Here is a 25,262-nt window from a genome sequence, read left to right as displayed (position 1 = left end):
TAGTTGTGTATAATGCTATCTTCCTTTTATGGCTCATTATCTTGCCCTTGGTTGGGGCTTGATTGAAATATTTAATTCCTATGGATAAGTCTAAAGTTGAGGCCTAAGAATGGCCAAAAGAAGCTTTTCAGAAACCTAAGGACATCATCTTTAGGTTTGAATATGGGATTAAGGGAGAGGGGAGTTGTCACATATAAGTAGTCTTTTCCCTGTTGCTTAGTCTGAGATCGCCAGGTCAGTCTGTGGGAAAGAAACATTAGCAGTGGGCCCCATCAGCCTGGAGTCGGGGGAGCTAAATGCAGTGGAAAAATAGTTTTCACCTTTGGAAGAATCCTCACAAACATGAAAGCTTTGTATCTTGAGGTTGCCTTTGGTTTTGCCATTTCATTTGTTCCTTTACAAAAAAATAAACCAGAAACACTTGATAACTTCATTCCATTACACTACATTCTGTCACTGATTCGCTTCTTCATAGGTTCAATTCAGCTGTTCCTTTTATTTCGTCATTCAACTCACTCCTTTTTGAGAGGCTACCTTAGACTGGTCACTAGACAATGAATTATTCCCCCCCGCCCCCCACCCCGACAAAGCCCCATTTAGACAGAACATTAGGCTGAATCATCTGCATGTTTTAAACAGTGATGAAAGCCCTGACCACACCGAGACTGGAACATATTCATGTAGCATGTTTCCTGACCGTGCTGTGGACAAAATCTGCTGTTCACATGAACACATTTTTACATAAGCATATGACAAAACATTCTGATTGATTTAAATATGTAAGGTAGGTTTTTTTTAGTGCTAGTCTCTGGTTCCAGGGATTTCTACCATTCTACAGGGCTAATGGGCATGTGTATAAATACCTGCATGTTGACACAGGTGCCCTTTTCCCTCTGTCCCACGCTTGTCCTTTCCCCCCAATGTCTGTCCATGAAAACATCCAAAGGGCCCAATTGTTCTCCTGTTCCTGGAAGGTTGCGCACAGAAGAGCATGCTGTGCATTGAGGGCCCAGGCCTGATGGTCACAGAAAATGATGGTGAAGAAGGAAGGAGCAGAAGGAGGAACAGCAGGGTGAAAAAACTGGCCTGGGAATCGGGAAACGTAGGGTGCTAGACTCATCTTTGTCTCTAACTACTGTGTAAGCTCTCTGAGAATAAGGGGGCTGGTGATGTAGTGAAGGTTAAAACCATTGGCTTTAGAATCTTACAGCCCTGCGTCGAAATCATGTCCTGGTGGAGCAACTATAGACAAGTTATTGAGCTCTGCGAGCCCAGTGTTGTCTGCATTGTGTGAAGAATGCCTGCTTTACTGGGTGGTCAGAGGGATTCACTGAGGTTATGTGTGTAAAGTACTTTGCACCACCTGCTCATTTTTTAGTCTAGAGAAAAATGACCAAGATCGTGAGAGATTTAGAATACACCAAGTGAGGGACAGCTGAAGGAAAGAGGAAGTTCATCTTAGCCCTCAACAAAAGAGACATGAAAGCTTTCTTTCTTTTAAATGTGTGTGAAAAGGAGTGAGCTGAGGGTTGCAGGGCAAACTGGAGGCAAAGGGTGGAAATTACAGGCAAGTTCAACTAAATGCCGACTAAACCTGAGATGTGGAACAGCCCAAAAGGGAAACTTTCTGCTTTAGGCATGGTGTCCTGGCAGTGTGGCCTCTGGTCTGGTGACTGCCAGGCCAGTGCACTGTGAGGAGATCTTTCTGCCAGGAGGGAGATGAGCAAATGTTCTCTGATCGTCTCACTCCACTCATTCCTTCCTAGGCTTTTCCTAAACTGTTTGTGGTTATTCCATTTGTCCTTTGATGCCATTGTGACTTAGGAAGTTTCCAAAAGCTTTTGGTTTTATGTGTGATGGATCGCCCCTGGTGGGGTTGAGACTCTTAATTAATCAGGCCTGTTTCTGTCCCGCACCATTCTCCCCAACCCCACCCCACCCCAACTCAAGCGCATTTGTCCCTGCTCTCCTTCTGCCTCCCAGGCTTTTCTTTCAAGGCTTCCTGCGTGATGTCACGGGACTGTCAGAACAATTTGCCTCTCTTCCGAAAACCTCATCATGTGAGAGTCACTACTTACTCGTGCTTTCCTCCCCTTCCTTGGGGTCTGCAGGCCTTGGTACAACAGCCAACCAGGCCCCTCCTTGCCACTCTTTGCCAACTCCAGAAGGAGTTGGAAAACAAATGCTTTTGTTAACCAGGCTTTAACCTGGGTTGCATGAAGCAGGGTGATTGAGATTGGAGCCACAAGCCTAGCTCTTCTCTTTGCTGCCACCAAAAGCAAGGACCAACTGTTTGGGGCCTTGGTTTCTTTCTCCAGGTTAACTTCTGGACAGTTGCCAGGAAAAGTATTGGCTTTATCGATGTGGCACAGCAGGGCTGATGCATGGAGACTGAACTCAGCACAGTCTGTATTTGGAGCCCTCGAATTGCCCCTGTGTGCTGCTGTTCCAGCTGCTGCTCAGTCCTTATTTGTCCCTGATGGTGTCCTCCTGCATTCTCACCAGAGCTTCACAGTGACTTCCATAAGGAGGGAAAGCAGGACTAAATAGACTCATTATGTAGGTGAGAAAATTGAAACCACATTGTCACACAGAGGATCTGGGGCTGGAACTTGATGAATAATGTGGACCCGATTTTTCAGTTATGGGCCTTAGAGCCAGGTTCGTGTGAAGGGGACCTATGTTCACGTGGTAAATACTCAAGTGTGTAGCAGGAGCCAGGAGCCAGGCACAGGGGCAGGTGCCGGGGATACAGAGCACTCAGAGGCCCTGGCCTTGCTCATCAGCTAGTGAGGGACAAAGACGAGTAGGCAGGGATTCGAGACAGTGTGAGGTGTCCTCACTGAGGATGTCAGTTGCTAATGGAACACACTGGGGGGGACCTCTGACCTGGCCTTGAAGGTTAGGGAAGGCTTCTGGGTGTAAGTGACATTTAACTTGAGATTCAAATGGTACCAGCTCAAAAAAGGATATTTCAGGAGAAGGAGCAGTGTATGCCCAGGCCTGGAGGCAAAAGGAACTGACCAAGCTCAGTGTGGCCAGGGCCTGGGGAGAAGAGCTTGGAGGAGAAAACAGGCGTTAATTTCTGTAGAGTCCTACAGGCTGTGGTAAGGACTTGGAGTGATTTTTTTGGTTTGTTTGTTTTTTTAGAAAAATCACTCAGCAGCATTCAGAGGAGGGGCGGGAGGGAGGGCTGAACCTAAGGAGAACATTTTGTTCAGTGGGAGCTACTCCTTCTGTGAACCCATCAGGAATCCCTGTGGCCAAAACTCGTCCCTCCAAGTTTTTGCACTGAAGTTGTCCCCATGCTGACCGCCAGCTGTGGGCCAGTGATTCTTTGATGTTAAGCAGAGAATGAGGGTCCAGAGCCAGACAGAAGACTCTTTTTTTTTTTTTAAGATAGAGGGGAAGGGAGGGAGAAAGAGAGGGACAGAAACATCAGTGTGCGGTCGCCCCTCACATGCCACCCACTGGGGACTCCACCTGCAACGGGGGCATGTGCCCTAACTTGGAATCAAACCAGAGACCCCTTCATTTGCAGGCCAGCGCTCAATCCACTGAGCCATACAAGCCAGGGCCCAGACAGAAGACTTTTGTTCTGCTTCCTCAGTTTGAGAAATCCATGTGGAGGGGAGAATTAAATGAGATATAAGCATTGGGGTGGCTTATTCTGACAAAGCCATTAGTAAATGCCAGACCCACAAAACACAAGCTTGGTGGCAGACACCTCCCTGAGACTTGAACTCCTCGTTTGGAAAACACTGATAACAAAATACCTCCCTAGATCTTGTGAGGAGTCTACGAGATGATATATGTAAAGTGCCAGGCACATAGGGGGTACCCAGTAAATATTCATTCTCTTTTTTTTCCTGCCTTGCTTAATGCTGTTTCATCTCAGAGAAAAAGCCAGAAATCTTATAGCTCTTACAAAGCCTCATACGGGCCTGGCAAGGTAGCTCAGTTGGTTAGAGCATTGTCCCAATAAGACAAAGTTGTGGGTTCGATCACTGGTCGGGGCACATACAAAAATCAACCAATGACCCTGGCTGGTGTGGCTAAGTGGATTGAATGCCAGCCTGCAAACTGAAAGGTTGCTGGTTTGATTCCCAGCCAGGGCACATGCCTGGGTTGCCGGCCAGGTCCCTGGTCAGGGGTGCACGAGAGGCAACCACACATTGATATTTCTCTCTCACTTTCTCCCTCCCTTCCCCCTCTCTAAAAATAAATACAATCTTTAAAAAAAAATCCACCAATGAATGCATACATTAATGAAACGACAGATATTTTTCTCTCTCTGTCTCTCCCTCCCTCCCTATTCCTCTCTCTCTCAAATCAATCAATTAAAAAAAAACAAGCCTAATGCAGTCCGGTCTATTTCCTTTCCGACCTGCTCTACCCTGTCCTCCTCCTGGCACACTCTGACGGTTCTGCACTGGCCTTCTGGCTGTTTCTTGACCGGCAGACACACCCTCACCTCAGGAACCTCTGGTATCTGCATGGCTTGTTTCCTCACCCCTGTCACGTTTTTGTTCAAATGCCATCTTCTCTGCGAGGTCTACCCTAAACAGTCTCTTTGAAACTCCAACTCCCTCCCCACAACCCTTATGATTAATTTCCTTCCCTGCTTTGTTTTCCTCTATGACCCTTTTCATCTTCTAACAGGTGACATGATTCATTTATTTAGTGTGATTTTTTAAATTTATTTTTTATTACTGAGTTTGAACATTGTCTCCTTCAACTAGCATGTAAGCTCCACAAAAGACCAGAAATTTATTTCTGTCATATTTATAGCCGTATCTTTAGTGCTGAGAACAGTGCCAGGCACAAAAGGCTCTCAATAAATGTTTGTTGAATGGATGAAATGTTCAATTAGCTCCCGTGATACACAGCACCTAGAATATTGGGAGTTGGGGGAGCACCTGGTACTGAAAAGTCTCAATAGCCACCTGTGGGCTCCCTGCCATCTGATGGGGTGTGACTCCTGGCTACTCAATTAGGAGTCAAGGGTCCCAGCCCTTCACTCCTTTGTCTGTAAAAGGAGGATACTGCCCTTTGTCTCACTAACAGTTTATTTTTAGGAAAAACTTTTAACCCTTAGAAGCTTTTACACAGAAGCACAGCTTTGCTTCTGGTTCTCTGTGAGGGTGTGGAAACCAGCATTTCCCTCTTAGCAGCCCTGCCAGCTACCACTGCGGGACAAGTGTTTTTTCTCTTTTGTTCTCTTCCTGTCCCCTCATTGAACTTCAAAACAACCTCTCACTGGACCATATGGCAGTGTAATGCCTCATTGGGGACATGGCTCCAGGAATGTGGCTTGAATCTATTTCCTTCCCAGACTTTGAGATCTAAGGAAGTTACTGTGCATGAAAGAAAGCAACTGTACATGAAAGAATTGAGATAGCTGTCCCCTGGTGAAGTCGTGTGTTTGGATTGGGTCCATTCATTCGTTTACTTACTCACTTGTTTATTCATCCAGAGACTCACAGTCAAATGGGAGAGACTAAAGGCAGATAAATAATTACATCAGTGGAGTTATCTAATGGAGGAAAAAGTTTTTGTAAAGTCAAGTTTCTGCTACAAAAATATTATATCACAGCCAACAAACTTTAGTGGCTTTCAACAACAAATATTTATTTCTTGCTTCCATATCTGCAGGCCAGCAGGGGTGACCTGCTTCAGGTGGGTCAGGTTGTGGCCAGTCCTTATATCCCTCTTTCTGGGGCCAGACTGAAGAGGCAGTGGCTACCTGGGCAAGCTCTCCTGTGGCACATGCAGCAGCATAAGAAGCCAAGCCAAACCATGCAGGGCACATCTACAGCCTGTGCTTACACCACACTTGTTACATTGCATTGGCTAAAATAAGTCACAGGCCAAACCCAACGTGAGGAAGGTAGGGATGAATACTCTGCTCACTCTAGCGGCAACGTGGTTGCATAGTTCTCTTTCAGGTAGGGGATGAAGAGTTAGGAGCAATAAGAAAATCACCTACATCATTTAACTCTGGCTATGGAAGGTAGGGGAGGCTCCTTGGGGGTGGAGACTTTCATCTTGAAAGCTGAGTAGTTTTCAAGATGAACAAGCAGACAAATACATGCAAAATGTCACAAAAGAGAATAAAGTACTGTCTTCATATTTATTGGAGTAGTCTCTGTGGGCATTTTGTAAAGAGATACAGGAAAATAAAACAAAGGTCTTCAGAGTACCTGTCCATGAAGGACAAACTTTGTGGGGGAGATAGGAAACATAATCCAAAGAGAAAAGGAAAATACACATGTACAACCAGGTACACTCTTACTCAGTTGGATGAATTCACTCAGTGAGGCTGCTTTACTAAACTCTTGGGTTTTAGTCTCTATTGTATATGCAGCAGTGCACTTATGAAAAGGGCCCCGAACCTGGAGCTGAGGGTCTCTGAGTCCTGCCCGGCAGTGGCATTCTTCAGGTCTCCACTTCTCACTGCACATGGGTTTAAGATGCCTCAAAGAAAACAGGGTTCTTGCCCATTGTCCCCATTTAAAATGCTCACTTTGGAGGATGGGGTGTTTTGAAATTCTGCCTCTTTCTTTTCCCTAGTTTATGTACACATGCCAGTAAGTATTCTTTCTCCTCAGATATGAAGGGAGACAAGCTTGGTGAGTTGCTCTAGGCCCAGCAAAGGTTAGAGGTGGGACTAGGGGAAGAATAACAATTCCCACTGTTTTTTGCAAACTATGTCTACCTGGTATTAGCTTTCCTGTCATTACAGAGGACAGGTATAATCCACTGTGACATTTGTACTCATGAAGTGAGTGTTGGTGAATTTTTATTTGTAATTTCTTACCCATAGTCACTTGACAACTTGAATCACATCTCCCTGGCCTTGCTGACTTTTACCGTGACTTTTTAGCCCAGTGTCCCATGAGTTTGAGAACAAGCTTCGTTCTGAAAACATGCCTTTCCTCAGTGAATTGTTAAACACTGAAAGGCATGTGTGCGTGCTCTCCATTTTGGCGGTCTGGAATTGAGTTGAAGCGTGTTTCACGACCCACTTGCCATTTGCTCAAGAAGCCAGCAGAACTGGTTTCCTGGTCTCAGAGACCATCTCACATGGTCTGTTTTCCTCCCAGGCATGTTTTAAATCTTGTAATAAAGAGCAATGCTTATAGGAATTACCTCTCACTGCTGTCTACTGTCTCACATTTCTCCAGGTAGGTGATGCTCAGATGCTGCTCACCTCCCTTGAGTTGGTGACGAGGACCAAAGGAGAATCAACCGTGTCTAAGACTAGTCCAGAGAAGGCGTGTGAGTGGAAATGCAGCCGTAGGAACAAGTGACCTGGTTGGCAAGGAATGCAGTTTCCTCCTCAGAGCCTCTTCTACACGTTGCCCTGCAGACCACTCCTGCCTCATGGGAAAGGCCGCTTAGGAGTTTGCAATCGGCCACCTAAAACTTTTGCTGAGCCATAACAAGACTTTTGCTGCAGAACTGAACAAGATATTATCTCATTTCACTTTTGCATCTTTTAATCATCCGGGCTACAGTCAGGGTTGTTTAGCTTTGAGATCCTCAAGCCAGATTTGTTACTGTTATTTTTGCATATGCCTTTCAAAATGATCGACTTAAGCTTCCTGACGGAGGAGGAGCAAGAGACCATCATGGAGGTTCTGCAGCGGGATGCGGCCCTGAAGAGAGTTGAAGAAGAGAGAGTCAGGTATGGGCCTGGAGGTCCCTGGGTGTGGGGGTGGGAGGGCCAGTCTGTAAGGAGATGAGACATGTTTTTTTTTTTTTTCTCAACCATAAGTGGTAGTTCTGACTTGGAGCCTGAATTTATGGGTTCCAATTTTAGGTTTACTTCCTGGATAGGACTTTTTCCTCCTTGGTGTCTCTTAATTTATCCCATAGGACTTCTGCCAGAAAAGATTAAAAACCTAACTAAAGTCCTTCAACTTATTAAACACTGAATTAAAAATGAAACATATGTATACATATATATAAACACCTACATCTACATCTACATATATGGATGTGTGTGTATGTTTATATCCATATTTTTGTAGAAAACACTTTCTTAAACTGAATTATGGACCAAATTAAGGAGATTTTAAACTTGCAAATTTTTAAAAGAAAATAAATGGGGAGATAGCTCATATTCCTGCATACTTTCAGAAAGGTTTGGTTTCAACAGCAATTAAAGTTGGCTCTGCCAGAGCCGGTTTTCCGTTTGTGTCCCACCAGAAGGAGTGGCAGCTCTGACACACTGTCCTTGTTGGGAGGAGCCCAAGTGTTCCACGTCCACATTTCTGCTGCTTTCCCTCACCCATGTGGTAGGAGGAGCATGACATCAGGAGGGTGAAGGAGCGGGCTTGCCTCTGGGCCCTGCCATCTGTTGCCTATGTGATCTCGGGCTTTGGAGGCAGCAAAAGGCTTCCTCAGTATAAGGCAGTATTACCTGCATGATCCCACCCCAGGAGTTATCCTAAAGGAACACATCCTCTCAGAAGACGAGATGGAGAAAAAGAACCATGTTCTTATTTTCTGGCACACAGAACCAGGAATAATGGATTTATTTGCACTGTTTACCGTATTTTGACCCTAACTGAACACAGATGCTTTACAAATGAACGTGCTGAAATTCACTTCAGGCAGTCCAGAGTGTCTGATTATGGCTTCTACTACTATTTTGTACATAGGCAGTGCTTAACAAGTTGCAAAGGGCTTACACACCCATTATTTCTTCTGAGCTCACAACACTCTTATGCCTTTAGGGGGATGTAGGAGGATATAATTTCACTCACTCTGATATGTGGGGAAATTGACTTTGAGACAGGTCAGGTGACTTGCCCAAGCTCATACAATTGGTCATTTCAGAAGTGAGAATCAAATCCTGGCCTCAGGTACTCTTCACTAAGTCCACCTTCTCCCCCTGAAAAAGCAATAGCAGACAGGCCACCCTGGGACATGGCTGTGGGAAAGGGGGTGGCTGTCTTGGTGTGAGGTAGCACACTGAGCTGTGACAGTGACAGGGGGTCACTGTAGGTAGTGGAGATCATGAGAATGGGGATCTTGTCATGCTCCTCCCCCCAGGTCACCTGCAGTGTTCCAGGCACCTGGACAGGGCACTGCTCTCCACGCTCAGCAGGTGAGGTGCCTTGAGCAGTTTCCCCAGAAGGAACAGAGGATTTACACTAATCAGCCATCGGAGCCTGTTGGTAGCATTAAGGCTTTACCCATTCACAGTTTCTGAAGCTCTTTCATGAATGTTATTCTCTTATGCTCCAGGCAGGACTGTTACACCCATTTTAGAAGTAAGGGCGGAGGCAACACAGATAACAATATTAGTTGATTTTTTTTTAATTTTAAAAATTGAATTAATGGGGTGACATTGGTTAATTAAATTATATAGGTCTGAGGTGTACAGTTCTCTAATAGATCACCTGTTTATTGGAGTGCATGTGAACCACCCCAAGTCAAATCTCCTTCTATCACCATATTAGTTGATTCTTAAAGCACACTGGGAATTGGGGATTCTATTAGCCTCTCAGAAGACGGGATGGAGGAAGCAGTGGGTCCTCTTCCTACTTCAGGAAGATGGGGTTGTGAATACTGGTTTGCTGAGAGTTCCTTCAGTTCCTTCCACTTCCATGCTGTTACATGTGGTCTGCAATTCTGCCTTCTCTACCAAGCCACCTTGTGACAGAGATTTGTTCTCCCCTACCTTCTGTATTTTCTTGGCCCCTGGAATTCCGGGCTGCTGAGTCAGCCCTGGCCAGAGAGGTTCAGTGGTTGGAGCGTCATCCAGAAACTGAAACATTGCAGGTTTGATTCCCAATCAGGGAGCATACCTGGGTTGCAGGGGTGCCTGTGACCCCCAATTCCAGCATGAATCCCCGGTCTGGGTGCATACAGAGGCAACCCGCTGATGCTTCTTTCACATCTATGTTCCTCCCTCCCCTTCCTCTCTCTCTCTCTAAAAAAGCAATTGAAAATGTTCTCAGGTGAGGATTAAAAAAAATGCAGAGTTCCTCCTGGGCCTTGTAAGGGGAGTGAGTGTGGAGATTGTGGCACCAGTTAGTCTGTGGCTGCTGCAGAAGTGCTGAGTCCCTCTGCAGTGGTGAGTTTGCAGACTCTCTTTTGGTCCTCTGTATCTGATGGTGCCCCAGCAGCTGCTACTGGTGCTGCCCTTGATTTTTGCTTTTTAACCTGATAGGAAGAAGGCTTGAGGTGGTGAAAAATATGGTATGAGTTAAGCCCTGTCTACCACCACCATTCTGGGGGACCTTTTAGTTAGGTCCCAACATCCCATGTTGGCATGGCCACAGGCAAGTCCAGGAGCCTGGACCTGGGGAGAAGGGAAGGTGTGCAGGGGGAGCAGATAGGCACAAGGCCCATAGCCTGTGGGCATGGGAAGGGGCCCAGCCCACTGCCCGCTTCACACAAGAGGAATCATAGTCTGATCTCCTCTTTGCTTTACGTCTGAAAGGACTTGAGGGGATGGTCATGAGGTTGTTCTGTGCCTGGGCTGGTGGGACCAGAACTAGGTCTCTGGTTTCTGGAAATTCTGTTCAGTGGGCTTCTGCTTTCCAGTCCCCTGGCCATCCTCCAGCTCTTTGTTTTTGGCTCTTCCATCAGAGTTACAGCTTGGCAGTTCTGGAAAGATTTTTTTGGTCTACCAAGTCACTTTATAGATAAAGAAGGTAAAGCCCAGAGAGGGGGAGTGACTTGCCCAGGGTCACACAGCTAGTCAGTGCCAAAGCCATAATGAGAAAAGTTTTTGGTCCAGTGCTGGCCCCTCTGCTCCATACAGTTCATTGATAGCATTCTGTCAGAAGAACAGTAAGGGTTTCACCTTGACACAAGGGAAGAACTTCCCTGCACAGACCTTGGAGTCAAAACTGACATAAATCCTATCCTCACCATTGGTCAACTGTGGTTTGTTAGTCAAGTTACTTAACTTTTCTGAGCCTCAACTCAGACTGGGAATAACCATAGGACCAAAGTTAAAGGATTAAAATCAGGAGTAAGTAAAATAATTCTTACTCTTCTTAGCTCATAATAGGTGATGAATATGTTTTAAGTCCCTTTCTGCCACTCCACCTATGCCTCTAAGTAGGACAGAAGTATCTGGTTGGTAGTCTGATTTCTTATGAAATTATTGCAAAAAACTCTCAATTATGTAATGCAGTGAAATTTAAGTGAGTACCTATTAAGTATGGGGACCTCCTCTGCACAATGGTATGAAAGTAATTCTAGGATGATTGAATCATGGTTCTAGTCATCGGGGAATTTGCCATGCAATGGCCTTTATATATTTAATGGATTATCAATTGCAAATTTAAAATCTTAACCTTTTGTTTTACTAAACATGATTTTATAATGCCCCAGTCATCCTTATAGTTGGTATGTGGCTTTAGAAATTAAATTATATTATTATAATGTTAGTTTAAGTAAAACATTAGAAAATCAAACCTGCCACTAAAATTGAGACTGTTCTTCCAAAAGCTAGTTTGTTATGGACTTTGGAGTATAACCCTCCTATGGCCATGATGTGCTCATCAAAACCGGATATGCCTCAGAATCCTTTTAGGTATGGTTGTGGATGAAATTTGGCATTCCAACAGAAATCTATTTGCCGCGTCTGATGTATCCAGTGCTTTGAATTGCTCACATCCAAGCTCATCTGAGACACTTTAGAGATGATTTAGTCTATGTGTTACCTCCCATCCTGACTTCATGGATGAGAAAAGTGAATGCCATACAGAGGAAGTGTTCAGTTTCCAAATCACTCAACCTGTAAACGGTACAACATGGACTTAAACCCAAGGGAATACCCATGGTAGTGTCTCTGGGGTACAGATGGAAGATAACAGCTCCAGAACTCTGTTGCCATCACAGCTGTCTGTCATGCTGCCCCTCTGCCTGTAGCCACGAGTGCTGAGCCCGGTTATCACTGTGCATCTCCACTCTGCTTGCTGCCCTAACAACCAGCTGGGGACATTCACAACCCAGCAGTAAAGCAGACATCAGGATAGAATCTTTTTCTCTCTTCCCCACCCCCTCTGCCCTCTTATTTTTTAAGAGGCACCATCATACATATACATATGTAATTTTAGTCTTTCATGGTTTGAAAATGACATACTGGAGAGGTGGTGTTTCCTGTGCTTCGCATCACACTGCCAGCAGGAAATCGCTGCTCATGTGTGTCTGCACACCGCCAGCGCCACGTCCCCCACCCCTGCACACACAACCACATCCATGGCGATGGGCGTTCTCATAACAGATACGATCTCAACCGCGACCACATCTTAGGATTCTCAGCAGCATCCTCAAGACCTAGTTTCTTTTAAATGAAGGCAGCTGTCATTGAAGAACTGCTTTCCAGGACCTCAGGTGGTGTTTTCTGTCCAAGTACAGGGGACAGGGAGCAACATTTGTCGAGGACCTATGTTGTACACAGAGCTTCACTTACATTTTCCCCTTTCATCCGCATACCAGTGGAGCTGAGCCACTCAACAATGAGGAAGTCCAGTGGAAGAGGCTGAGTGCCCTGATAGATTGAAGCCTTGCTTATCAAACTAGGAAGGCTGTGCTTCCCACACTCTGTGCTGTGTCTCAGCGGATTGTGGGGTCTGTGCTGTATCCATGATGCAAAGGACACATGTTGCCTCTCACTTTCCATTGTAAGGATCATTTGCAGTTTATTTAATTTTCACATGCGTTGGTTTTCAGATTCTCTATCAAAGACTGAATTCCTTTGTAGAAAGAGTGAAGTGCAATAGCCATCTTAGAAATGAAAATCATGTTTGGCTCTCCGAGGCAGGTTGGGGTAGTAGAAAGAGCAGTGGCCAGGAGTCAAGCTGGCTTCCTCTCCCAGTTCTGTGTGACCGTGGGCAAACTTCTTAACTTTTCTGGGCCTCACTTGTTTAATCTATAAAGTGAGGCCATTTGTATCTAAAGTCCTTCCTAGTTCTCACACTCAAAATAAGCATCTAAGCGTACTTTGAAGTCACATATCTCACCATCTATACTGAGGGGTATACTGCAGAGTTTAAAAACGAGAGGCTGGGAAATGGACCAATCAGCCTCTCTGGCCAGCCTGCTGATTCTTATTATTCACAATTGACTAGATACTATCAGCCATGTCCTGCCTATGATGTTAGGCCTTTGCTTAATCATGAGGAATAGCTGGGAGCTGGGGTGTGCTTTGTAATTACAAGGAGGAGAAGTAGGTAGGCTGAGGACAGGTGCTGAGGCCAGGCTGGAGGGCTTCACTGCTCTTCTGGCTTCCCTGTGAAAGTGCTCACAGTCTCTGCACCACAGAAGTTGACATTGGCAGTTAGGGCTGTATATTTTTTATGTACAATTCCAACCATAGGCCTGGTATGTGATAGGGGATTAATGAATTAGTGAATGAACAAATGAACAGATATCTTTAACATACAGAGGAGGCAAAGTGGGCCATCCTTTGCAGTTGACTAAGTTCTTTGTACATCTGGTGAAGTTGCATGGACTAAATGAGATGCTACATGATGTAAAGTGCCAAACATGGAGCTCAGTATAAAGCAATGCTTTGTGTGCATGTGTGCACAACCAGCACGTTCGGCCTGGAGGGCAGCAGGACAGTGTTCTCTCTGCAGTGAGTGGCCTTCTGCCTTCGCTTCTGCCCACCAGCCCAAGGGGCTTTGTTAAGCATCTTCTCTTCCCTCAGCTCTTTACTAAGCACAACGTGCATGTGGGGAGAGGATGGTACGGTGTAAACAGTGAGTCCCAGAAAACTTACACTTTTCCCACTTCAACTAAATGATACAATGATCAGAAATCAAATGCTGATTTGGTTGGTTAGACTTCAGGAAAAATGAGATACGACATGGGCTGATAGAGAAGATTTTAACAGCACTTCCTAGGCAGTGTTGTTTTTTTTTTTAATGATTTACATCTTTACAAAACTTGGACTTTGATGTCACACATTAATTCATCTGTAAAATAGTTCAAATAACTGAGATAGAAATAGAAATTGACTAAATGTAGGTTATCATGTTAAGATATATATAAATAGCATGTATTGAATTTGAGAGAGTTTCCTATTCTTTTGCCACTTTAAAAGAAATGAGCTGGTGACCCAACCTTAGTTCCCTCCTCTGATGGCTCCCGGCTTTTCCAGGTGCCACACGTCTCAGTGAGCCTGCATCCCTTTGTGCACTGAACGCTTAGCAGGAGCAGGGGCATCCAGCCCATCTCTCAGGCAGGAGAGATTGAGAATGGCATGCAGACCCATACAAATGCCTTTTAGTTGAACAACAAAAATAAGTAAATAAATCTCATGTGGAGAATTTGAGCTGTTGTGCTATGAGGGTTTGCAGTGTCTTTCAAACAGATGATGACAGTTGCCATATTTTATCACATTTTTTCCTATTCCACTGAGAGATGATATCCTGCCCCATCATGAGAAGGCACTGCCATTGTGATAGTGTGGTTCCCTGACCCCTGGCAGTGACAGGATCTCTCTTATCGCTTGCCTGACTCAGACGGGTGGCTGCTGAGCACTTATTTATTCACTGATTCAGTCAGTCAACAAAGAGTCTTAGGGTACCAGCTCTGTGCCAGGCTGTGTGCTAGGTGCTGGTATTGTACAGGTGGTTGGGATGTGGTCCTCACCTTCGAGGAGTTCGCTGAGTCAGCAGCCTAGTGGGTGAGACAGGTGTGCACACAGAGCACTGGAGCCCTTCATGCTGGGCAGAGAAGGGAGGGAGTGATATCTATAGAGTATTCATACTTACTGACCTTTTATTGAGGTTCAGGCACTGTTAGGTACTTTCTGAGAAATGCTTCATTGAATCATCCCTGAAGTCCTGCAGAGGAGGTCTTACTGTCCCCTAGCTTTAAAACAAGGAGACTGACACTTGGTGGGGTCCAGTAACCTGCCAGAGGTCTCATCCAGGAAGGGTCAGGACTAGGATTTGTACCTAATTTGTGGGAGACTCCAAAGTCCATAGTCTTTCTGCTGCACCCTCCTGCTTCTAAAGTTTATAGGGATTGTGAAGGAGTAGTATGGGCAACAGTGAGAAGTCTGGTATGTTGGCAAGTGGGAGCATGGGGGTTAAATGCTGGAAAATGAATCCAAATAGGTAGCCTTAAGTAGTCAGGGGCCTCATGTGATACCTTCACTCCACAAGCACTGAATAAAATCCCTATTGTTTTTCACACAACAAGCAAAGAGGTGCTAAGTACAGACCCTGACCATAGGGGCTCACTCTTTAATAGGGAAAGCTGAAGGACTTATCTCTTCTGGACTTAAACCCAAAGTTGGTGTTTTAGGAAGCAAAAGGCAAAAACTCCATTGGCAGCCCCAGGGTAGTTTGCTCTACTGAAGACCTAGGCAGTGGAAAACCATTAGAAACGTTTACTAAAAACCATAACCTGTCTGGTGATGTAGAAGCGTGAAGTGATAATACTGTTCCTGTCAGGATTTAGTGATGGGCAGTCATGGCAGTGTGTCCAAGGGTGATGATGGGGCATGTTTGGGGTAGGGTCACTTCCTCCTGGGGGGGTTGGGAGAGTGGGGGAAGTCCCGACAGAGTGTTGAACTCCAGGTGGGAAGACGCTCTCCAAGCACACCTGGGAGAGACTCAGGGTAACTATGTCTCCTGTTCCTCCCGCTACCAGCCGTCATGCCCAGCCCTGCTGCCACCCTGGCATGGCCACTAGACACACTCTCTGACTAAAGCTTAGCTTCTCTACTTTGGGAAGCATGCATATGTATTGAATAACAGTCATAAAACCTTCTTGGATTTGTGTAGTGCCTTATCTTCTAAGAGCTCAAAGTCTCCTTAAGGCTTTTATTCTACTTTATTCTTAGTGCATCCCTATGAATAAGAAAAGGTAGATTTTGTGATTCTCATTTTATTGAGATGGATAGAGAGATGCAAAGGTTAAAAGACTTGTGAAGAAGAACATAATTTTTCTAGCCAGGGTAAATTAGGAGTGTCTCAGAGGGCAGTACTTGGGTGGTTAATTAAGTTTTAGCTTTTCAGAGAGCATGAATGATTGCAGAACCCTTCAAAGCAGTATCTGCATAAAAGGAATTTGCCTCTGCCCCTGCTTCCACTAATCTCCCTGCCCCCCGCCCCATAAAGTTGATCTTTCTTGATTCTCCAGCCTGCCTTTCCAGCATTCATTTCCCTAACCAGGGACATCATGCCCTGTCTCCTGAAAGCTTCCAGGAAAATGTCACTGAAAAGGAAAGGCCTGATAAGCTGATAACTACCTCGCTGGTTAGTCATTGAGTATTTATTAGGTGCCAGGCATGTGCAGAGGGTGGTTGACACACATAAACTAATTTAATCTTCATAGCAACACTATGAGGTGGGTTACTATTGTTAACCCCTTTTTACAGATAAGGATACAGAGGCTTAGGGAAGCTTATTATGTCATCTCTCCCAGGGTTATTTGCATGTGAACAGTGCACACACAGCACTGGCCAAAAAGTGGATCTGCCTTTGAGAAATTTCAGGCATCATCTGGGGATCATGGGTTAAATCTTTGAATTTTAAAAAAATGTTGGCCTTGGCTTCTCTGACTTCTCAGTCAGTGGGGAACATACATTTGTTCGTCATCTGGGAGATTTGTGGAATCTTCCAAGACATCAAGAGCTTCATTTTGACTGTTTACAAATTGCTCTATGCAGTTTCACAATGAACTCATTTATTTACTGTGGGTTCTCAGCAAAGTAAAGCTTTTCCTTTTGTAGACATCTGCCTGAAAAAATTAAGGATGGCCAGCAGCTGAAGAATATGAGTGGCCAATGGTTTTATGAAGCAAAGGCAAAAAGGCACAGAGACAAAATCCACGGCACAGATATCATCAGAGCATCCATGAGGAAGAAGAGGCTCCAGGTGGCAGGTGAGTTGATGGGGCTAGTGCAGTCAGAGGCAGCCTTCGTTTGGGAAGGAGAAGTTGGGAGAAGGGAAATGTCAGAATTATTATGAAAATCTGCTGAGGGAAATCATTAAGTGTACACTTTTCATAATGTGTAGCCCTCTGGCTCAGACTTTTCTTGCTCTGCATTTGGGTGGATGAGTAGGGGCTGAGTGACTCAGAGTGGTGTAGAAGGAGAAAGGAAGCCTTATAGATGCCGTGGTGAGTAGTAATAGCTGCACAATTGAGATTTATAAGGGCCTAACATCTCTTCTTTCTTTCTTTCTTTTTTTTTAAATCCTTACCCAAGGATGTATTTATTGATTTTAGAGAGAGGAGAAGGAAGAGAAGGGTTGGGGAGAGAAAGAGAGAGCGGGGAGAGAAACATCAATTCGTTGCCTCCCATATGCACCCCAACCAGGGATCAAACCTGCAACCTAGGTATGTGCCCTGACTGGGGTTCAAACCTGCAACCTTTAGTGTATAGGACAATGCTTTAACCTACTGAGCCACCGGCCAGGGCCACCTTTCTTTTTTCTTTTTCTTTTTTAACTTTGAAGATGTAGAACCTTTTCTCCTGAGTAGGGTGAAGAACTTGGAAAGAGATTAGCCTCCCCATTAAATTACCTTGACATCTGATACTTCTTTAATCAACCAAGTACATTATTTAAGGTACTCCAAAGACAGTATTTTGAGGGCTTTTTAAGAATTCTGTTGAGTTCATTAAATATTTCCCTGGTGCATTCTAACTATGAACTAGTCAGTGTAAATCTTAACCACTGAAAACAGCCCTTTCCTAGATCTAGCCTGTACTCAATAAGAAAAATAACTATCACCTTTTGAGCACCTAATATATGATGGGCATTTACTCTCTCTTCTAATTGTAGCAGCAATCTTGTAAGATACGTATTATTATCCCCATTCTATATATGGGGTATGTAAAGTTCTATATGCCCGAGGTCAGATAGCTGGCAAATGGCAGAGCTGGGCTTTCAGTCTTTCTGAAAGAAAGAGCCACACTCCTTATAGGGAAAGGCTGCCTGCTTGGTATGGACCACACATTGCTCACAGGCCTCTTGATTTTCAAAACCATCCAGACCTTCAGGAATCCTGAGGGGTACAGGTTAGTACTGTGGACTCCATTTTGCAATTGAAAAAACTAGGCTTATACTATAAAGAGACTTATGGGGAATACCACCCTGGAATGTGAGTATGTATGGAAATTGAAAGCCCTTATATTGTTCATCTTCTTAACACTGATGAAAGTATTCTTGGCACTTACAGGTTATGTGGTCTTGGGTAAGTTTCTAGAACTCTGTGATCCTCAATTTTCAAATCCACAAACTTGGAAAGTCACTCCCTCCTCACAGGAGAATACATGCAAAGAACTCAGCTCTGTCCACGGCACTGTCTTCATTCTGTTGATGCTCATTATCTGAGAGGAGCAGGTCAAGAGCCATGTTCAGATGTAAAAGAGGTTGTTTCCTGAAGAGTGAACACAGAGGTTTTATGGGGTCCTGGCATCTGAGCTGTGTATTAAGGAATATGTAGAACGTGGGTGTGCAGAGAATGGGGGGAGGAGAAGGTAGTAGAGGGGAAAATTCTAGGCTTAAAGCCTTTGTTCCTCTTACTATCCCAGAGCCCAGCCTCGAGTTAGGCACATTGTAAAAGTTCAGTAAATGCTTGGTGATGATGGTGCTTCCATTTCAATGAGGATTCCTTGTCCTCAGAGTCTCCTGGCCATACACATCCAGTCCTGACACAATTTTGGGTCAGATTCACCTAGAGGCAGTCAGAATTTTGCTTCAGTCATCTCTGGAGTTACCTGCACGTTACTCTCAGGAGACTGCTGGGTGTGGGCACACAGGGAGCTAACTTCAGAAGAATCTATTGGCTTCTCTTGCAGATACAATTCTGATGCCTAATACTCAGATACATTGGTGATTGCTGTGACAGTCAGGGAAGGCCTGAAATTCAGGTTCCAGCCTTCAGTGATAAGAGATGATATGAGTTTGTAGGTCACAGAGGTGAGAGATAACCTTTCTGTCTTTATTGTTTCCTGTTTCAGCTGAGCAGAGTGAGGACAGAGAAAATGGGGCAAAGGAAAGCTGGGTGAATAATGTCAACAAAGATGCTTTCCTTCCCCCAGAGCTAGCTGGAGTTGTAGAAGAGCCAGCAGAAGACGTAGGAGCAGCAAGCCCCAGGTAAGACAAGGCACTTGTGGGGAGAGCGGCTGCATGCAGCGTTCATGGCTTGGTGTGCTGTGCAGGCAGAATAGCAGGCTGTTAGTGCAGATGCTAGACTGTCATGGGCATGGGGAAGGGGCATCTCTGAGAAAATTCTGGGCCCCAAGGTAAGCAAAGCCTGGGTAGTACTGTACCCCAGCTTCCAGAATGTCTAATGAATCTGAATATTAAGTAAAATTAAAATATTAAGTGGTGATTTCTTTCAGCACCAACAAGAAGTTGTTTTTTATTTGTACTAAGGATTTTCCCTTAGGGTAAAATGAAGAGGTACTGTAACATGAATATAGAGGATGAGTCACTTCAGGGAAGAGATGAATTATAACCAAATTATAACAGCCTGGTACAATGGAAGATGCTCAAGCATGTGAACCAGGCAGATATGAGCTCAAATCCTGAATATGCTGGTTATTCCATTTGACCATGGGCAGGTCATTTAACCTCCCTGAGTCTCTTTTCTTAACTAGAGATAGGAATGATAATCTACATCAGGAAAGACTGTGGTGACAATTAGTGATAATGGATGCAGAATACCTGGCTTTTTAAGGATGTACATTGTCCTACATGTCACCATCTGGCTGATGTGGATCTATAATGCCACAAATGTTTTTAGCATGATGATGACCTTTTAAGTATTTAAGGTTTTTCCTACTGGTGTTCATCACTTGAAGGTATAGTTGTTACCCTTTGGCAGGAGGGTGGTTCCACTTTATCTGTATCTCCTCAGTGAAGACAGTTCACTTCAGAGTATCCAACTGGGATAAAGATGATGGGTTCATTGGTGGGACTCACTGAGTCAAGGGGTCCAAGGCACAGTAGAGGCTGAAGGAATGGAAGCGTGGGCTCTCATGTACACACAGCTATTTCAGGAAGCTCAGGAAAGGGTGTGAAGAATATCCTACTCCTTTCCTTTCAGTGACTCTCCATTTACCAGCTGCCTGCAACCCCTCTAATGGGGTGAATACCTGCCTTCCTTCTACAGGGAAAGATGAGACCTTAAATAATAAAAACTCTGGGAGCAAAAATACAGTCATTTAGATAAACCACCAAGGAACTGAGAGCAGCTCCTAAGAGCCAGGTTTGATGGGGGTGGAGGGGCCCCAGAGCACTGACTGAGGGAAGAGGGTACAAGCACCACAGAACATTTTGGAATTTCAGAGATGAACTTAGCTCATTGCAGTTTTATGGGGGTCAGACTTCCTGTCCTTCTCCCAGAAACTCACATCATCTCAAAAGGCCTGAGGAACAGAGGGGTCACTGCCTGATAGCCCAACTCACTTTCCTCATGCCCCCATGTGGGCTACTGGGTATTACCCCACCCATTCCTCAGTTTGAGGCTATTGAGTTTCCAAACTTTATGTCTGCATTGTTTTCTGCCTTCCTTTGTGTGACCTTTAGGGTCTTGTGAGTCTTTCAGGTCTCATCTGTTAATCAGGACAGAGCTACCTCACCAGGATGCTGTGAGATGAAATAAAATGAGGTGGGGGGACCACTTAGCGCTTCTCAGGAAGAAAGAAAATTGGCAATTTTCAAGTGGCAAAATTAAGTCATTACAATATAGATGGGGTATGGTTCAGAAAGCAAGAATAAGAATGTTAGATGTATCTAGCATGCTTTGCTCATTACATGGCGTGGGTGCTAATCACCCAGAACTGTAGGTGGAGCTGTCACTTACTTCCTCTGTTCCTTGTCAGAAACCACTGCTTTGCTCAGTATCAGGTTCCTGCAGTGTTTCTCACCTATACTTTAACCTTTGGGAACTGGGTGTGTTAAGTGTATTTTGGGGATTGTACTTTTAGACTAAGTGAACTTCAATAGAATGACTCAATACCTGTCAATATTTTCTTAGCCAGGAGTCAGAGAGCTGAGGTAACAGTGACTGGATATTGTAGTTTCTGAAGGAGGTTTTCTAATGGTCTCCCTGGCTAGATTCCTTCTTTCTGTTGCGGGTGCCACTCTGTGGGCATTCTGTGTGGGAGGAATGAAACCACTGTGGGTACTGAGCATGTACTCAACCACTGGAAGCTACCTGTGTTCTTTTGGAACTCGTATTTGTTTGCACCTGTCACACCAGGAAGCAGAGAGAGGTTTGGTGAACAGAGGAGAAGAGAATGAGAAAACTCCAAACGCTCACAGTTCTAGTTCTGGCTAATGACCGTCAGCAGGGCTCTGTCGGTCAGACTGTGGATGGCATTGGAAAACTCTGTGGTAAAGGACTAGTGTTTTGCTTTGTGTGTGTTTTTTAAGGCATTTCTTTCAATTTCTGCACTTACCTCATCATGAATAGCAACAGACAGTTCATGACTGTCACTGGTCCATGAACCACACCTTGATGGCACATCTTGCCACACCTCCCAAGTTATTGTAGAACATGTACATAAACTGCAGGACTGAGCCAAAATGGGGAGTACAGAATGGAAATGTGAGGCACTCTCTTCCTGTGGTCAGGACCCATTCCGTAAATGAGGTGTAATGTGTCCTGGCTATAGAGGCAGGCGTGTTCTGGGATGAGAAGCCCCTCCTTTGTTACTTACAATGACATATTCTGTAAAACATGTTTGGGTGCTCCAGGAAACACTGAGAGTCTAGTAGCCTCTCTACTGAGCAGGGCTGTTGGTGCTTCTCCGGCCTGAAACAGCCTGGAAGGGGACTGACCTTTTAGTTTCTCTCTCTCTTCCTTTAAGGTAATCTCTGTGAGGATGGGTAACCCTCTGTTAACTTATATTGTCTTAGCTCTGTGGCCACAGATAGGACCAGCCTAAGACCTCTAAAAAAACCCAACAACAATAGTTTCTCCAGACTTCCCAGTTCTTTCCCCCTTCTGGCTCCTCCTCTCACATCCTTCCTATCCCACATCCCTCGGTTGCCTGGCAGCCTCCTTTCTCCTTTGAGAGGTCTAACATGCGTTCCATTCTAAGGAATATTTGACTTTGCAATAATGCCAGCCTGTCTGGATGGAAGTTTTGAGCTTCTTTTCTGATGAGTCGATCTACGGGCAATGCATTTGATCTTTTGTCCTTGGATTGATTGCAATCCAGTGATGTGGCCATTTCATTTCCTGGAGGCCTGTCCCACAGAGACATTTATATTGAGGTCTTACAAGAATTGTTCTTAATATAGGGTCTTGGATTTACCCAAATCAGTTGTGGTAGGAATAGTTTCACTGTGCATCACAGTGCCTTGTACTTGGATGAGAATATTTGTGTTAGATAAATTTGTAGGATGAAATGTGGTCACACCAGAGAAGTAATATTTTACTTTAAAAGAAGACTGACTTGAAAGACTTGGTATAGCATATATCCTAATTCTGTTCCTTCGAGTTATCCCTGAGCTGTTTCCTCATTTGTTTATTCATGTGTTTAGGATTCCTTGAGTGTAACATGTGCAGGCTTGGTGCTGGGCACTGGGGATGAGCTGCAGCATTAGCTTCAGGAAGCTCGCAGTCCAAAGGGAGAGATCAGCAGCAACAAAAAAAAAAAATGGGAAGAAAATCACTTGCAGGATTCCTTCTGATTCTAGACACTGTTGATATTTAAAATGGAAAATACATCAGTAGAAAGTATGTGATGTGTGCTATTATTTTTCACTGTTTTAGAAAGAAAGGCTAGTTAAAGTTAAAAAGCTTTTTAAACTTTGAAAGTTGGAGCACTTTATGGCTGGACATAGAAATGAATGGAGTTTCTGGCTGCTTATGTGGTGTGATTTTTAAGACTTCTGTGAAGCCCTACCACTTTCCCTGATTCCCTGCCACAGTACCTAACATTGTTTTTTTTTTTTTTTTTTTAATTTTAGTCTTCAAAGGCTTGCATTAAAATGCAGACACTTTTAGGAGGGGAATCCTAATGCCAAAGTCACAATCTAATATTTTAATAATCCTGTTAAGGAAATAAACAATTTTGTCTAATTGTTCCTTCTAGTATGCAGGGAGTTTCTTATGGGTGCCTATGGAAAGAAATTATGGAGTATAGGGTGTAGAATTTGGCATGCTTTACTGTTTAAAAAGCTCATCTTGTGGGATATACTGAATACTTTTATATGCAAGACACAGTCTACTGCCCTCTGAGAGGGATTCTAAGACACCAAAGACACAGTATCTGGCTATAAAGAGGCTACATGCTCTTAGGAAAACAAGTGCATCCATCTAACAATATCTGATCACATGATAACAAATAGGGCCAGGCAGGGAATGAATTCCCAATCCAAAATACCAATAAAGTATGCTGTAAGATTTGAGACAAGGAGACCCACTTCCAGCTAGGCTGACACAGGAGCAGCATCATAAAAGGAGGTGAGGGTTGGAGTGTGCTTGAAGATTAAAGCGAAGATTTGGGGAAGAGAACAGAGCAAACACTTGAGGGAGGAGCTGGGGGACAGGTTGAGTGGAGACCACAGAGACAGTGAGGTTTGGGGACAGCAGGTACATAGACCACTTTGTTTGGTATGAAGGGTCAACAGAAGGAGTGGGAAGGTATATTGAGGAGATGGTGGACCATTTCCATTTCCTTTCTGGGAAATTTAGACTTTATTCCCCAGGCCTTGATGATCCAGGGAAAGGTAATTAGTAGAAGAGGGACAGAGTCTACATTGTGCTTTAGACCATTGCAGCTTAGTGATGGAATGCTGAATGGAATGGCACTCTAGAGTCGGGAGGTCAGATGTGAGAGTAATGCACAGGTGGACAGGAAGTGACAGATGTAAGAGTCACTAGGAAGAAGGCTCACCCAGACTGTACTCCAGTCCTCTGGCCATAAACCACTGCTTTACTGATGCCAGAAACAGGCAGTATAGCCGAGCTGTTATGATGATTGTCTTTGGAGTCAGGGTGAGATGCACTTGGTTCAAATCCCCAACTATTTCACAACTAACTGTGACATTGAGCAAGTTACTTAACCTGTTCTGGCCTCAGTTTTCTTACCAGAAAATGAGGTGAAGGATATATAGCTAACAGGGATGATGCCAAGATCAGCTGAGAATTAAGGCGATTACTGTACTGACGGTTGCCCAATAAAAGACCGGTACGCAAAACACTGTTGTCTTCCTTGAGAGAAGCAAAGCCAGAGCTTAATCTAGGAGGCAGCTGTATTTTCAGAGATAGAGCTTGAGACATAAGACTCTTGTTCTAAAATTTTTAAATTAAGCAGACTTGTAAACTGCGGCTAACCAGGTATCCTACTCTCATCCCACTCCCCCCACCCCAACTACAAGGTAATCCAGTGAATTCTGTGTGTTTCTGGTATTTTACTGTCTAACCATCTGTTCTGAATGCCTCATTTCTTCCATTCTTTTGCTTTCTGAATAGCAGGACAAAGACATTTTGTTTAAAACCTACACAATGTGGGTTATTGTAGTTTGACAAATAACATGGATTTAAAAAAATAAAACCAAATATGGTCACCTGTCTGCTGCCACTGCTGCCTTCCCTACCACTGGCTGAGTTGCCTTCGTTTGTTCATTCACCACTTGTGTGCCAGGCACCACACAAGGCATTACAGGGATAGGAAGGTAGTTGAGATCCTCTTGAGGGTCCCTCCAGTTTACTATGAGCAGTAAGATATATATACACAGGGTGAAGTTACAGAATAGACATGACTTACATGGCTGGATAGAGTTTAGTAAGAGAGAGACTGGTTTTATCTCTGGGAAGGAGGGGACAACACCATGTGCAATATGAGCTTTAAGGACTGGATTTCTAGGGAACAGAGAAAGAACTAGAGACGCTGCTTATCCTTTATTCTTGGTGAGTGGGAAGGGGAGAGGAGGAAGATGTCAGGAGAAGATGAGTGTTCCATGGAGACCCTTGACCATCACACCTGGCTCATTTCTTCTGATTATTATGTGGCTGCTTTATTGACTGAGGGAGATGATACAGAACACTCCAAGGAACTGAGCATGGCACATTCTATAAGGCTCCTGACATCACTCACCGCTTCTTAAAATGACACTCAAGAGAAATTGCTTTCTAGTCCTGAGCTATTATTTGTTTGTTTGTTTATTGTATAGACATTGTGAGCTCTTATCAGTGACCAGATTTCCTTTGTCACCCTGGCTGCTCGATAACTTGATTCAAGTGTGTTCCCATCTGTTGCGAGAATAGCCTCCTGTAATGTGTTTGTCTATTAGCTTTAATTC

General features: G+C 44.4%; 1 protein-coding gene across 19 annotated transcripts in view; it reads left to right on the top strand.

Moving 5' to 3' along the window:
- The window catches only part of SYTL2 (synaptotagmin like 2), a 103,037-nt gene that overhangs the window by 38,486 nt on the left and 39,289 nt on the right, over nucleotides 1-25,262 (top strand). For 12 of the 19 annotated variants that reach the window (XM_045818310.1, XM_045818312.1, XM_045818306.1 and 9 more), the window contains 3 exons: nucleotides 7,188-7,690; nucleotides 16,724-16,875; nucleotides 18,959-19,094. In XM_045818310.1, coding sequence (XP_045674266.1) covers nucleotides 7,578-7,690; nucleotides 16,724-16,875; nucleotides 18,959-19,094 — 401 coding nt within the window. In that variant the 5' untranslated portion in view covers nucleotides 7,188-7,577. The remainder of the gene's footprint in view (nucleotides 1-7,187; nucleotides 7,691-16,723; nucleotides 16,876-18,958; nucleotides 19,095-25,262) is intronic. The other 7 variants (XM_045818309.1, XM_045818308.1, XM_045818311.1 and 4 more) reach the window with 1 other exon arrangement.

The sequence above is a fragment of the Phyllostomus hastatus genome, unplaced genomic scaffold, assembly GCF_019186645.2.
Source record: "Phyllostomus hastatus isolate PE091 unplaced genomic scaffold, TTU_PhHast_1.1 phas_scaffold_317, whole genome shotgun sequence".
NCBI lineage: Eukaryota > Metazoa > Chordata > Mammalia > Chiroptera > Phyllostomidae > Phyllostomus > Phyllostomus hastatus.
The sequence above is the reverse complement of the archived record's forward strand: the minus strand, read 5'-3'. Positions and strand labels throughout refer to the sequence as shown.